The sequence below is a fragment of the Poecile atricapillus genome, chromosome 6 (genome assembly GCF_030490865.1).
Source record: "Poecile atricapillus isolate bPoeAtr1 chromosome 6, bPoeAtr1.hap1, whole genome shotgun sequence".
Classification (NCBI taxonomy): Eukaryota; Metazoa; Chordata; class Aves; order Passeriformes; family Paridae; genus Poecile; species Poecile atricapillus.
Window position 1 is genome coordinate 15,739,662 of NC_081254.1, and position 15,069 is coordinate 15,754,730.

The window sequence follows — 15,069 nt, forward strand, 5'->3', positions numbered from 1 at the left end:
CCCTTCAATGCTGACGATTTTTCACTCATAGTTTGGATCATGAGAGCTCGATGAATTGAAATAACATTGTGCATTTCAATTCTGAAGTGTTTTGGGACCTTTTTATATCTTTTCATACCTTTGGGTGGTCAGGAAACCTCCCGTTCCTGCTCTAAGCAGCTGCTACCTGGGAGAGAGCCACTAGATGTCCTCGGAGCTCTACTGTGGCTCCGCTGAGCCCGGGGAAAGCGCCGCAGAGACGGGAGCAGTACCAGGATGGGGTACAGCCTATGGGCTACAAAAAATCAGGAGAGAAAGAATATTTTGCTCTGCTTTCTTAAAAAAAAAAAAAAAAAAAAAAAAAAAAAAAAAAAAGGAGCTGTTCCTTGACATTTTAGGTAGAGAATAATCTGCAGTTTCCTTTGCTTATTTTTGCAGCTGGGAATATTTCCCATTACTGTTAGTGAACTTTAAGTAACACTTCAGATCCAGACAATCTACAGATTTTAACTGGACTTTTTGACATTTTGAGATCAGAAGGCAAGGTATCATAAGAAGCTTATACATCTGGGGAACAATTCTTTCTTTTAGAGAATGGAAGGCTACTGCCTTCTGAGAAAAATGGCATCTAAAAGTTTCTAGAAGTATTTATTTACTTGAAAAGTAATTTAAAGAAAATTAGCTCTCCTTTTGCTCTTAATGAGTAGTTCATATGTGCCTTGTTTTGTAAATGATTTAAGCAGGCTTAACTTAATGTCCATAAAAACTTTCCCTGATAGCTTTACTGATTAGTTTTACAAATGTTATGTGATTGTCGTCATATTAAGTAGAAGGATCTGTTCTTCCTTTTTTTTTTTTCCTATTTATTATACAATTGAAAATAGGGAAGTAGTTTCCTTTATGTCCCAACTACTGTTTTCACCAGTATCAAATTACAATTCTATTCAACATTTATAACACATCTAGGAATAGAAATGAGTTGATTCTTATGCAGGTTCTACAGGTGTCAGATAAATTTAACACACACCCAGAGGCTGTTCTTAAGGTCCCCCTGTCTCTCTGCCGATTCCCATTTTCTGTTAATGTTTATGGAAGTTTTATAGACAATGGTATGTGTGTGGCTGAACCATTTAAAATCATTTCTGTCCTGTCTTTGATCTTGTCACTAGTCATCCCTATTAATAATATGTGTTTTGTTTTATTTAAAATAAGTATTGTATTTGGTGTGAATGTAACTGACTGTATATAAGGAATGAAGAGTAACAGCATGTTTTCTTTCCAAAAGTTATTGCTCTGATATGCAGTTGCTTATATACTGGTTAAAACCCTTATGGCAAGTCCTTTCTGCTACTTATATTTCCAGGTCCAAGCCTGTTTCCTGCATGTTAATGATGTGAAATATTCAAATGATGCATGATCTCCAGAACAACTGACAATAATAGTTAAAAACAGTCCCTGAAGGGCATTGCTTTTGAGAAACGCCATCATGTCCTTCCCCTATTGAAGAGAAGGCCTTAAATTTCCAACTTTATTGGTTTAAGTCGGATGAAAATGATACAAAAAGTTTTCCTTCCCAGACTTCTTTGCCCTTAAGGATGATTTCTTTTTAATTTTCATAAATGTGTCCTATCCGATTATTGACTGTTGACAAGATATGGCCAGAAGTAAATGAAAACAGGGACTGTTAATAACCAATGACATAGCAGTTGAGAATTTCTGAGCAGTGTGTTTTGCTACAGTGTTTGATTAGAAAAAGTCCTTCAAAACAGCTATAATTATAGCAAAATGGGCCTGCATTTTTTACCTCACCTACTGTTAGCATGTCTCACAAATACCCTTTATTTTTCTTTCATTTCCTTAAAAAATAAGAAAGTAGACATACTGGAAAGACTGTCACACTTTTGATAACTTACTTCACTTTTCTTTTGCTGTCCAACTTTTCAACTAAAGAATGTGTTGGGAAGAGTTAGACAGAGGGAAAACATGGGAAAATGCTGTTTTGAATTTTCTGTGTAGTTTGAATGTGTATGCATCAAAAGCTGCAGTGGAAACCTTCTTACTAAAAGCCGAGCTCTGAGGAATGATGTACTATGCAATGAACAAGCCTGACGCTGCATGATGAATTTCTGAACAGCTGTAAGATAACTCTACTAGGATGCTAAAAGAACATGGCATTAGTCATGTGAGCAAAGTTTTAGAGGAATGGAGTCGCTGCTGAAGAGATCACTCATTCATCTCCCTCAATGCCTGTTTTCCACAATCATAATGTTACCCTTGCTTGACAAGTATACTGTATGGCAAGCCATCAAGGCCTTAGAACAGGACTTGACCCATCTGAGTGATTTCAATCCCTCTTTCCTGGTGACTGTGGGATTAAGAAACTGGAAAAAAAAATTCTTTTAAATTTAATGTCATAATACAAAAAAGACATCCTAAACTGAAGGTACAGGCCAGAGAAACATTACCTTTTTTCTGCATTTGCTTTTAAGGTTTTGTTTTTGCCTGTCAGTGTTGTTTTGTTTTTAGTATAATTGAGTCAGTTCAATCTAAACCATTACCAAAAGTTGGTTCAGTGCAACATGTGAAACAATTTAAATGGCCTTTGGATTTCTTGAGATGCAATCATACCTGATTCAGATGACATACAAAATTCCAGAATGGTATTTATACATGCATTTATAAAATAGGATGCTCTGTATTTCTAGAAATACATAACAAGGACATTCAGATTGACTGAAAGATAAAGATGTTCTGTCTAACCTGGCACATACTTTGGAACTAACACCTAATTCTACGTTCAGTTATTTTGTTCTTGATTGACTTTTAAATCCAGAGCAGAAACCATGCCAATGATTGGTTCAGCATGTTTCAGTGGACCAATGCTCTGTGTGCTTTTGGTGATGCCTTATTTGTGAACTGATCTTAATGTTGAGCATATTTACCATTTTTAGTTTTGTCTCTTATATGGGCAAATTTTGGTATTCTGTCAAGAGTTAATTTGAATTCCTGAAGATACAATGTAAGCAAAATTAATTTTTTGGAAAATTTTATTAATATCTTGTAACTCTTTAATAATGTGTGATTAATTGCAGTAAAGGAGTCCCTTGGCACAGTTTAATACAGAGAAATTTTTATAACATGTTTAAGAAGAAATATATTTATATATATGTATATATATGTGTGTGTGTGTAATGCATATGTGTGTATGAGTGTGTGTATGTAAGAATATATGTGTATGTGTGTTTCTGTGTGTGTATAGATACATATATATATATTTATATATAAAGAAATCTCTCATTTTTACAGGTAACAGGATAGGCCAAAAATATCTAATGGTCTAGAAAATTTCGTTTTCATTTTTACCCAACGGTATTAATTGTGCCAAGGGAAAAGCATATTCTTAGTATTCTGTGCTTTTACTGTGTTCTATTTTGATCCAAACACTTGACTGTAAACAGTAATTTTTCCCCATGGCTGTGGTCGCCCTCTAAGACTGAACAGAAATAAAGAGCAATTAATCTTTTGCCCTACTTTTAATGTACAGCCAAAGTGTTATCAATAATCTCATTGCATTTTTTTTTCCTGGGTCAAGACTGTTAACATTAACTAAGGCCTGTATTAAATCCCTTAAATTACCTTCCAGCTGCCTTGTTATATATATGACCTTGCCATTAACCTGCTGCTCTTCCTCTCCTCCCATCCAACACATGGTTATAGCCAAGATGTCCATCTACAAGAGAATGAGACTGGCATGTTGTTTTGATTGCGGACGCTCTGAGCGTGACTGCTCTTGCATGTCAGGCAGTGTACATAGTAACATGGACACCCTTGAGAGAGCCTTCCCACTTTCTTCTGTCTCTGTTAATGATTGCTCCACCAGTTTACGTGCCTGTAAGTTTTAACACCAACACATGCTGTTCCATGTCTGTGGTGTCTGTGGTATCATCCCTGTCTTGTGTCGTGCATTGTAGTTCTGTGAGTTTTACTGGGCTGATGCTTTTTTAAAAAATCAACCCCAAATTTGATTACAGCTCCCTATTTATATTTCTGTTTTTATTTTTAATGCAAAAAATTGTAAATCATTATTTTGCTTCGTGTGCTCTTTATGAAATATCCTCTTGCAATAGCCTGCAGGACCTTAGTAGTGCAGTGTGGTGACATCTTTTGTATTTAATTCATACAATACAAATTGTCATTAATTTAGCAATAAGTGCTTCAGTAGAGGACCAGACCTATGTCTAAATCTGTGACTGGTGCCAAGTGGGTAGCTTTAATAATGCTTGCACTGGAGCACCATATGATGGGCAGTGAATAAATACACAGGATACAATGTAATAGCTGAACTGTACTAGCTGGAATTCTATTCTGTGCTGCTACTTTTATCTTTAGTTTTGTTTGTAATTCTTCATTCTCAGTAAGGCAGGATCTTCCATCTAATACTGAAGCCACCAAAATGGTTGTACTTTTTGTAAAAATGGTTGTACTTTTTGTAGTGCCTTTTTAGAAAAATTAGGCTGAAGCAAATCCCTCGTACAAAAGTCTTGAAATTAAATGTAGAATCTGTTCCATAGGGACAGTAACATTCTGAAGCATTCCCTGAAAGCTCTTTTGAAAGATCAGATTTGAGAGGGAGAAGACAGTGAGCCTAGAACAATTCTGCATGGTCATTAATTCTTTGGACAAACTATAGGGATTCCAAAGCTTGGATTATCAGTGTGATGTCAAAAGCTGAGGAAGATTGTTAAATGGCTTTTTGTTTGTTTGTTTGTTTTGTTTTCTTGTCCTATTTAGTCATTCTTAACAGGCAAAACTATGTCTTGGGACAGGAGCTGTTTTCCTTTCCCTACCCAAATGGCAAGGAGAAGCTTTAAAGTTATTCAGATACAGCTATCAGAGTAGATTGGAGTTTTGATCAGGAAGCATGTCCATTTTCCAAGGCAAGTCATTATGGATGCAAGTGCCTTCTGCTATGAAGACTATAATGTAGTTTTTAGATTATGCACCTGGCTGTCTTTTGGTACCATATGCATTGCAGTATGTATTCCAAGTGGTGAATGATTGTGCTTCAACTATTTTGACTTCCAAACTATTTTTCTAGTCACAATTATAACAATCCTATATAAATAGTTGTTACATTTCTTTTGTCTGAAGACCATATTAGTTAAAAGTATTCTAATAGGATTTCTTGGAGATTTTACCAAAAATGTTGTCTTCTCTACCTGTGTATAAGCACTCTGAACATCCTAGCTAGCTACTTGCTTGAAACTCATGTTATCACCATAAGGTGGATGGTTCTTAGTTTTAAGTCCTGTTCTAAATGACAGGAGGTTCTATCCTTTAACAAGACTTTTATCAGGGTAAAATGTAGGAAAACATATTTTGTTAAGAAAAGTGAGCAAGGAACCTTCCTGCATTGAGAATTGCTGCAGGCAGTTTTTTGTACAGTGTAACAGCCTCAGTAACACCGTGCCTGGTGGAGTTTGTACAAGTACAGACTGGTACAGAGAGTATGTGGCTGGGTCCTGGCACTGGTGTTAACAGCAACCAGATTAGGATAAATTAATATGTCCCCTGCAAGTAGGTAAAATTTCTGCCATTAGCACTGTTTGGCAAGGAAAGAAAAACTAATTTGTAGGTTTACCATAGCTTTCAAGTCCACTTAAGACTCTACAGAGGCAGATAAAGTAAACATTTTTGATTGCGTTGCCTGCTGAGCCAAAATCCTCCACAATAATGGTATTATTTCCACCAAAAGCTAGTGCATTTTTGGAAACATGTTAGAGCTAGCTATGTTATATTTTGATGGATAAGTGATATTGATACCTTTGAGGATTTTTAGCATCCTATCTTTCAAGGGCCTTTTCCTCCCTTCATCACTCCATCAAATCAAAAGAGATCTCAGTCTTCCCCTTGTGAGACTAGTCACCTTTGACTGTTAATAATAAGTACTAAAATCAATACCAATTCACACTCTTTGCAAAGCTGCATAAGCCTTTCTTTTCCAATTAAAATATATATATGCACAAAGTGTTACACTGGCAGGGCTTCAATAGAAACCAGTGTGTTTTCTTTGCAGTGCACAGGGGTGGGACGATGCCCATCTTGACAGAGCTAGTTAGCTCAAAGAATGGTGGGGAGAGTCAGCTTTTCATTAAATATGAGCAGATGTGAAATGTAGAGTGTTTGACAATTAGAAATGGCAGCAGCAGGGCCCCAGAATCAAAGTGAGGTCAGATTGGTGGATCAGATTACCTCTCTTACATTCTTTAGTTGTTCTGAAAATCATTTTAAATTAGTGTCAGTGGAGCCATGATGGGTTTTGCCCTTTGTCTTTTATGCTACGACTGTATTGTTTCCCCAGACACTCATTAAAGGTCATTATACTATTACAGGGCTTGCTTTGGTCATGGTGCCCCAGTTGAGTTGGTTTGCTTCTACAATTGCCTAATGTACTTATTTCTTTCTGTCCTTTTTTTTTTCAAAAAAAACCTTCTGATTATAAAAGCGGGCTTTTTTTTCCAAGGTAAATAAAATAACAGACCATTGTATGAAGCTTCAAGAAACAATGAGTAGTTTTTGTAAGAATTAGTGCTTTTTCTAAAATTTGGATGTGGAGTAGAAGATATATATTTACATATTCACCAGTGTACACAGGATTTAATCTTCTGATTGTATAATCTGCAGAGAAAATAACACTTCCAGTGTATTTTCCATTGTGAATGAGTCTCTCCATTATTATATTGTTGTTTCTACTTTCAGCAAATGAAAATCATATTTTGATTAAGTATAATTACATTAAAAGAGCTTCTGAGTTTACAGGCTGTTTTCTGCAAAAAATACTTATAATTTTTCTAAATGTAAGGAAAGAGAATTTTAAGTCTTAATGTGTCTACATTTTTTCAGGTTTAGCTGTATTTCTTAGACTGCTACATGAATAGCAAATGGTCCAAGTATTTTTTGCATTGGAGACTCAAGTCAATTAGAGTGAAGAGAGGCACTAAGCCACTGAAAAACCTGAGGTGGTGTATACAATGAAATTATGTTATTAGCAAGTGTGATGTTTCTGCTTAGGTCTGTGCCAAGTCTTGGGGGGTGCCGTTCAAGTGATTAATTGATACAGACAGAATCTTAACCTGAACTATTTAATTTCTGTGTTTCTCCATCACCATATGGCTGTGCTTCTCAGGAACATGAAAAGTTCATGTTCCTAAAGGAAACCTTTCCTAAAGTTGTCACTGCACCCACTGCCCTGGGAATCTAAATTTTCAAGATTATTCTTGATATTAGGCCACAGACATATCTAATTCAGCTTGTAAGAAAACATGTTTTGGCATGCTCTTGTAGCTCTGAGAAGCTTTATGGGAAGACTTATCAGGGATCTCTGGAGACAAACAAGAATAATTGTTACTATATTTCGAATTCAGGGTTCAGCCCAGACTCTTCGACATCTTACGTGAAAGAACCATGCTAAGACAAGCTGGAAAAAGCTTACCTTTTGAAAAAAGCAAAGCATGTGTCTACCTTTGTGCCAGACCCAGTGTAAAGCCATATATTTCATACAGTGTTCTAGTGTCAGGACATGTTTTATTCTGTACAGACAAGTCATCTGCTGAATCTTTCTCAAAGGACCTCAAATCACATTCTACAAGGTTAGGTGAACACTCTGGGTACCAAGGTTGGTAAACTGCTGAAACTATAACTGGTGATGTGACCTTAGCAAGTTAGGCCAATAAAAGATCCAGTTTCTTCATTGACCTGCTACTTCAGACTCTGTCTATGTGTCTTTACAACTGAAAAAGTCAAATTCTATACTGAGAGTTGAAATGATGTCTAACTTACTGACTTATCCAGGGAGATGGTTGTGTAACACACACAGACATTGGTCAGGGTATCTGAAACTCATCAGTTGTAAAACTGTGCTTGGGCTTTCCTAAATGACTTGACAATTATTAAGTCCCAGGTTCCTGAAATACTGTCTGAAAAACCACCACACTTTATTTCTCCTAGAATGCAAGAAAACATCCTCTGCTTTTCTAACCTACTACTTCTCTTGTCCTGCTATATTAGCCCAGACAAGAGGAACTCCTTGCTGTCATGCATGAGCTGAGATGCAGAAGGGCAGGTATGTGGCCTGTCAGGAGGCAACTTTCAGTACTAGAATTTTCTGTTCACCCTTTAGCAGCAAGGGGTTTCCTTTCACAGGATGTGTATACCACGTGGTACCTAGAGACTATGAGATGCTCAATCCACCTATGAATATCGTCACATTTACATTATATTTATAATGCTCTGATTATGACAAGGTGGGGTGGTACTACTGTTCCCTCCCTCTACACACCTTCTCTGTGCTGTGAGATTTCTGCAGTGGCCACAGGAGGAAAGTAGACATGTTTGCTTTGAAAATCTTACTTTTGCACATGCTGCATCAATCCTTTCTTTTTTATATAGCCCACTAACCTTTCTGTGGTCACATTTTCTCATCTTTGTCTTGCATAAAAAGCCAATAGTATGCTTTTAGTGTTTTGAGGAAAAAGAGACTGAAGGAATAAATAAACTATTGGGTCTTGGAAATGAAAACACTTGGGAAAGGAAAGACATGCTCTCCTTTCTAAATGGCATAAGGTCCTAAACAAGCAATTTTAATCAGATTGTTGTGTTTTTTACAGCTCACTTCTGTGAACGTTACATTCACCTCTGTATAGTGGACAATGAGAGAGCACAATTTGTATAGTCTAACTTACTTTTTAATTTATTTTTTTTAATGAGATTAATGAAAATGTAACACTAGAATGAGACATAGTGCCAAATAAATTCTTGGTAATTCAAAGGCACAGAGAATATAAATATTAAGCCCCTGAAAAGAACTGTGTGTGAAATAGTGATTTATGTAAAACTGGTTCCAGATACTGTCCTTTTAGGGTGACAGATTTTTACTTCAGTTACATTAGTTTCCATGCATTCAGTGTTGTACCTCTACAAGACTATGTTTCCCCTTTCAAAATACTGAAAATAATGTAAAAATGGGTACCTGTGTTTATTTTAGTTGCCAGTTTTTAGGAAAGAATACTATTTTAGATAACTCAGTTATGATACAAGTCCAGTACAACTGAAAAAGAAGTCAAGCATGAATCGCCTTCCTTAGCCGTCTTCTGAGAATTAGCCACTGTTGAGAAAGCTGGTATTGCTAAAACTGGATAGTGAAAACATATAAAACATATAAAACCAGATAATGGAGCAATTTTTAAAAATGCCACTGTTGGAGAATCCCACACTGCTGTTTTATAGAGGGTCTTATAGTGTAGCCACTGTCATGAAGTCAAAGCTTGTACATGCTGGAGATCTCCATATCTGCAGCCAGCTCCATAGCCTTGTACTGGCAAATCAGAAGCCAGACACTTTGAGATCTGCTTTCCTGGGACAGGAAAATACTCTTCTACTTTCAGACTTGATTTATAGCTGCAATTCTGCATAACCTACTTTCTTTCCATCTTCTCCTCACTGCAATCATACAGAGATGCGTGCAGGTGTTTCCACTAAAGAAGATGGGATGAATTGATTCAATAAATGCAATCACACTCTTAACTAGCATTCAAGAGCTGCTTGCTGGAGCAGTGTTTTCACTGAGCCAACCCTTTGTCTGCCTTTCTTGCCCTCCTGATGTCCAGGTGATCCCCTCTTTGATCCAGCTGTACTTTTCTCTGTATTGGTAACAGTGGGCTGGTGTATGCCCTCATGAGACTCCAGGTATCTGTTGCATCACTTTCTTCATTTATATGAGTGTACCATGACTTTTGTATTTCCTCTTAAAACACTGAAGAGACAATGTTAACTACAAATGAGGGAAAAGTTACATGAAACAATAAGTATTTTGCAATAGGTGACTTCAGCTGTGTAGTAAGGCTCTAAGACAAAAAATTAATCCCTTTTATTGTTCTGTACTTTAATAGAACCTGAGTGCTGCTAAATTATTTAAGCTTCTTTTGGGCATAGTGTGAGCATATAGGTGAATACTGGGATGTAGAAATGCAGTAGTAGAAAAAAAACCCAAAACAATCCCTCCAAACTAAGCTGTTTTCAGAAGGTAGAAAGGTAAAAATGAGACAATCTGGATTATTGATAGACAATGTAAATAATGAGGCATGCACCTTTTTGGGTGAGTTTTGTGGTGCAGCATATATTTCTGATGAGAGTGAGCTCTGCCCAATTTGTGATGTCTGAAACAAGGAGAGGAACTATCACATCATCAGGGGGTGGAGGCACTGCTAAGTTTAGCAGTGAAACCTTTGAAGAATTCGGATGGTGGGGGAAGGAAAGATCAAGAAGTCTGCATTTAATTCCTTTAGGCCTTTGTGTTGAGTAGTGATTCTTGCCAGGGTCACAGGAAGGGACTAGTGAGTGGCTTGCTTTTATGGGTACAAGCTAGGAAAGATGCTGTCTGCATCCTGTGGACTGAATTTAGCAGAGGGTCTTATGCAAGGTGACATGGAAATTATGTTTGCATTTTTAGTTCCGGAGTGTGGCTGGTTGTCATGAAACTCACCATGACAGTTTCTTACCACCAGGCAGCAGATTCTTCCTGTTACCTCTGTGGTGTGGGACAGATGCTGGCCGGTTAGGTCTCCTTCTCTACTGCTTTCAAGCTATTTCAAGCGACAGATGCCAGAGCTGGCTCGGTTTCAGCTTGAGCATTTCTGTCATAGCCCTGCCTTGAGCCCAAATTCTGACCTTTACTACATGAAGTAAAGTATTTATGAACAAGCAGTGGCTTGATCCAGAGCAGGCTTAGAGCAAATGTCAAGTGTCAAGTCAGTCTCCTGCCTCCTTATACCACCTGCATTAGGAACCTGGATTAGACCCTGGACTACAGCATTGACTGCCTTAGGCTTTATGGGTCTGGAAAGACATAACTTATTAACAAAGAGTTATTAAATTTTTATCAGTTTTATAACGCAATGTAAATGCCTTCTATGAATCTACATTGTATTCATTATCATTTAAAACGTTAATTAAGTCAAAGTTGCATTTAATTTAGTTCTAAATGTGCCTTTGGGAGGAAGCTTTTTAAAACAGCTGCAGGATTGAGAAGCTCATTGATGCTGGGAAGTTGTTATACCATTTTTCAGGATGGGTCCCCCAGATTGATTGCTGTTTTGACGCTTAGCTAGTCTGTGTGGATGTTATTGGGCAGGGTCTCAAATTAATATTGAAATGACAACAGCAGAAAACTATCAGCTCATGATAATCACAGACACACTTTGATATGTAATTCATGTTCTTTTCCAATTACTTCAAAACCGAAAGTTTTGATATGTAAATCCTGTACACATCATACTCTTGTTATAATTTATTTTCTTTTATATCCTTATTCTTTGGCTCCTTTTATAATTCAAGACAAAAACATGTTCACCGACTTGGAATAGTTCCTCTCAGATGAGAGAAAAAGAAATCTTCTGGTTTATATCTTACACCTTTCAGGTAATCTGAAGGTATTGTAGCATATAGAAGGAGGTGCTCATTGAAGTATACAACAAATCAGAATAAGTTTTCAACATATAAAGTGGAATGCAGCTTAGTATGAAAGTCCCTAGAATGAAAGCTCTTTCTTACATAGTATAGCAGTGTTTTTGCTTTTGATGAATTTTGCTTTAAAAACAGGAGAAATATGGCAAAAAATCACAGTGGATCCATCATCTGATTATTCCTTGAAAGCCCTAGCATATCTAATGTGTGCATACCTTTAATCAGGTTTGTAGTGACATTAGGAGTGACTAATACAAATACTATGTGGCTCATACTTCTAGAACTGGAAGCAGGGGCAGCCAACCTATTTCTTACCTAGGCTAGGAAAATCTATTGAGTTACAGCAAGAGATCTTCAGATTTTATCCAGGTCAGTGTAAGTCCAGCAGAGTGGATCAGCCCCCAGTTTGGAAGTCATAAGCAACTTAAAGGACAATTTTTCTGGGTCTTTGTATTTTCTACTACCTAGAACCTTCTGAGGTATTTGTGTATGCCAGGAAACACAACCTTGTGAATTATTTATGTTCTGTATGAAAAGAGGAGATTGTTGTCATATAACTCCATATGTGGTTCTTGAAGTGCCACAAGACAAGCACCCATGCTGTATTGTTGCTTTGACTGGGGTTATAGTAGACAGGAGGAGATTAGACAGAACACATGAGGAAAAAGTTTAATTTATTTTTAAGAAATCATAAATACATTTATTCCAGTATGTAAGTTCTTAACTGTGTTTATAATATACTTTAAAATAGGTTAGTTCAGTCATCCTTTCACTGTTTGAGACTATTCACCAGCTTCTTTGGCATTTTTTTATAATACAATGATATATCTTTCCTTATGATACTTTACTTGATATTGAATGCTGTAATTCTGTGATCCACTTATTATCAAAGATTTTAGGAAGCATAATGTGTGCTACTTCACACAGCCATGCTTCACTGATACTGATCAGATCTTGTTAGCACAGTACAATTATTCTCAAAAGGAAGGCTGGAGAAAGCATTATTACTGTGTAAGATGTGTCCAATATTATCTGGTCAAACACTCCTGTGTGCATTTTAGTTTGACTGGAAGTTTTACCTAGGCAAATGGGAAACTAAAGTGCCACAAGGCAAAGATCCCAATCTTGACTGTGCCACTGACTTACTATGTGACTATAGTTGTTCTTCCCCTCAGAGAATGAAAATACTGTATTCTCAATCTATTATACTAAATTGCATTTTGTGCTAAGAAGTGCTTTGAGATCTTTACATTTTGAAGTCCTAAATACAGGCCCGAATGTCATTTTGACATAGTTATTCCCCTTCAGGGGCCAATTTTCAGATTTTCTGATCTTTGCTTAAGAATGTAGATGCACAGCAAGAATGAGAGGAGAGTGAAATGGGGTACAAGACAGAAGGTGTGGAGAAATTACCATAAATGCCTTGCTGCTGTCTGATGCAGAGAGGTTTAGAAAGGGTATATTATATGAGAGGGCAGGAGTAACTTGAGTTTATCTGCATCAGCAGAGAAGTATCTCTGCTGCCATATTTTTAAATAATCTGAAGTTTGTAGCTGCTTCTGAACTTTAATTGGAATGCAGACCTTGTTTACGCTGAAGAACTGCAGAAGGAAATCAAAAAATTCATTATAGCATCTTTGATCTTTGTCATGCAATCTCCTTTGTTCGTTCTTGCATAAAAGATTTTGTTTGCGCTACGCATGTTCCTTTCTCCATTCCCATGTTCCTGACATTATCTTCACTCTCTCACTCCATGGTGATTCATGGAGACTCATATGATGTCTGACAATATGGAGAGAGTTTTTACATCACCCTATGCTATGAAGGAAAAGTGGCAACAGGAAATGGAGGCTCTGTTTTTGAGCAAACTCTTGCCAGAATGAATCGGCAGGTGTGCCATCTAACAACAGACATAGTTTAGTCTAAAATTAGCCCTGCTTCTGTCATCCTTAGATGATCCCTTATGGGACTGGTCATTAAGTAAAAATAGCAGCTTGACACTGGGACAGTAATTTATAAGTTGAGATAAATATTTGCCTAGCTGGTGAAGTTTTATCGGCTGATAGGACAAAGGTTCTTCTTGAAGAGAATAAAAACAGTTGCAAGTTTTGAGCCTAATGTAGAAAAGATGTTTATTCCTATCCCATGAACAATATGTGGTAAATCAATAGGTGCAAACTGATAGCATATTTCATTAGCAGGCATTTTTTCAAAGATTATTTTTTTTTCTTTTATTCATGCTTTACCCCTATTAGAATTATTCCTGATCTACCAGAACATGCAAGGACTGCCAGGTTCTCTGTGATCAGTCAATCACAGGATGGGCGGCAGCAAGGAAGTGATACAGTATTTATTTAGAATTGCAGGGTATGAAAATGACTATAATTCACACGATGAGACAGCAGAAGGATGAGAAGAAGTGAGATGCACTGCTGAATAGAGCAGGATGTACTTCTCTGGCTTCCACTACCGATACTGTCCTTTCCAACATATGGGACTTGTTTCCCAAATATTCAGATGACATGGTAATATTTCTCATCAATAATGGACTATTAACCGTTCTTGTTTTTGAAAAGAAACACTGTTTTTCACTTGATTCTGAAAAAAGCAAATAAGTTTTCCAGTGAGTAAAACATAGTTTGCAAACTCTTGGATGCTAATAACTGCTTTTGGTGTTCCAAAGTAAAAAGTATTTACCCTGTTGTGTAAGGTTGCACATTTTAAGGGTTCTACTGACATTAAATTAAAATTTTTGACAAATGACATTTTGTGTAAATTGAGACATGAAAGTGTAATTTTTGTTTCATTTTATGAAAAAAATTCTGCAGAGAATTGAATCAGTTTTCATTTCTGAAAGGTCTAAATTTTTCAATAGTTCTTAAAAGATGGATTTTTTTTCCCACCAAAATTTGTGTTCCATATAGAAAAGTTATTCAAGGAAAAACAAATAAATAAATAAATAACTAGATAAATGCATATATGAAGAATTCAATTAAATATATTTTGATTACTTGTATTCAAGAGTCTTCCTGCCCTGAGTATCAAGGTATGCCTTACTGTTTTCTTCATTTAGATGCAGGAGAAAATATGAGAAGACAGTAGGGCTGGGACAGATGTCAGTCTCAGCAGAGATTCTGTGACGATAATCATGGTGCAAAGATTGCAGAGCCTGGAGTCAGTAATGTGATCCTCACTATTTGACAGGATTCTTCCAAACAAGGAGTCCAACATGCAGGCATCTTACGCTTTGGAGAGTTACATGACTCAGCAGAAGCCCTTGGTTATGTTTGGAAGAGGAGTAGATGAACAATTTGTGGTGCCAGGGAAGACTCAAGCCAAGAATCCAATCACATAGTCTGGACTTGACTCATCTTACATCAGTGTGAAATTCTGTAAGAGCAGGGATTGACATCCATCTAACTCACTGACACCAGATCCTTCTGCATGTTAATTGATGAAGTATGAATGCTGTGCCCTATCTGCACTTCAGTATGCCATTATCATGTGGTTATGGTGTTCTTAGAACTCCCTACACCTGAATTTGCCTCTTTCAAGCATAGGATTATTTAA

General features: G+C 36.8%; 1 protein-coding gene across 16 annotated transcripts in view; it reads left to right on the plus strand.

Annotated features, from left to right (window-relative positions):
* KCNMA1 (potassium calcium-activated channel subfamily M alpha 1) overlaps positions 1–15,069 on the plus strand; it is a 439,294-nt gene that overhangs the window by 339,046 nt on the left and 85,179 nt on the right. For 2 of the 16 annotated variants that reach the window (XM_058840868.1, XM_058840869.1), the window contains exon 19: positions 3,697–3,870. The exons of the other annotated variants lie outside the window; for them this stretch is intronic. In XM_058840868.1, coding sequence (XP_058696851.1) covers positions 3,697–3,870 — 174 coding nt within the window. The remainder of the gene's footprint in view (positions 1–3,696; positions 3,871–15,069) is intronic. 16 annotated transcript variants of the gene reach the window in all.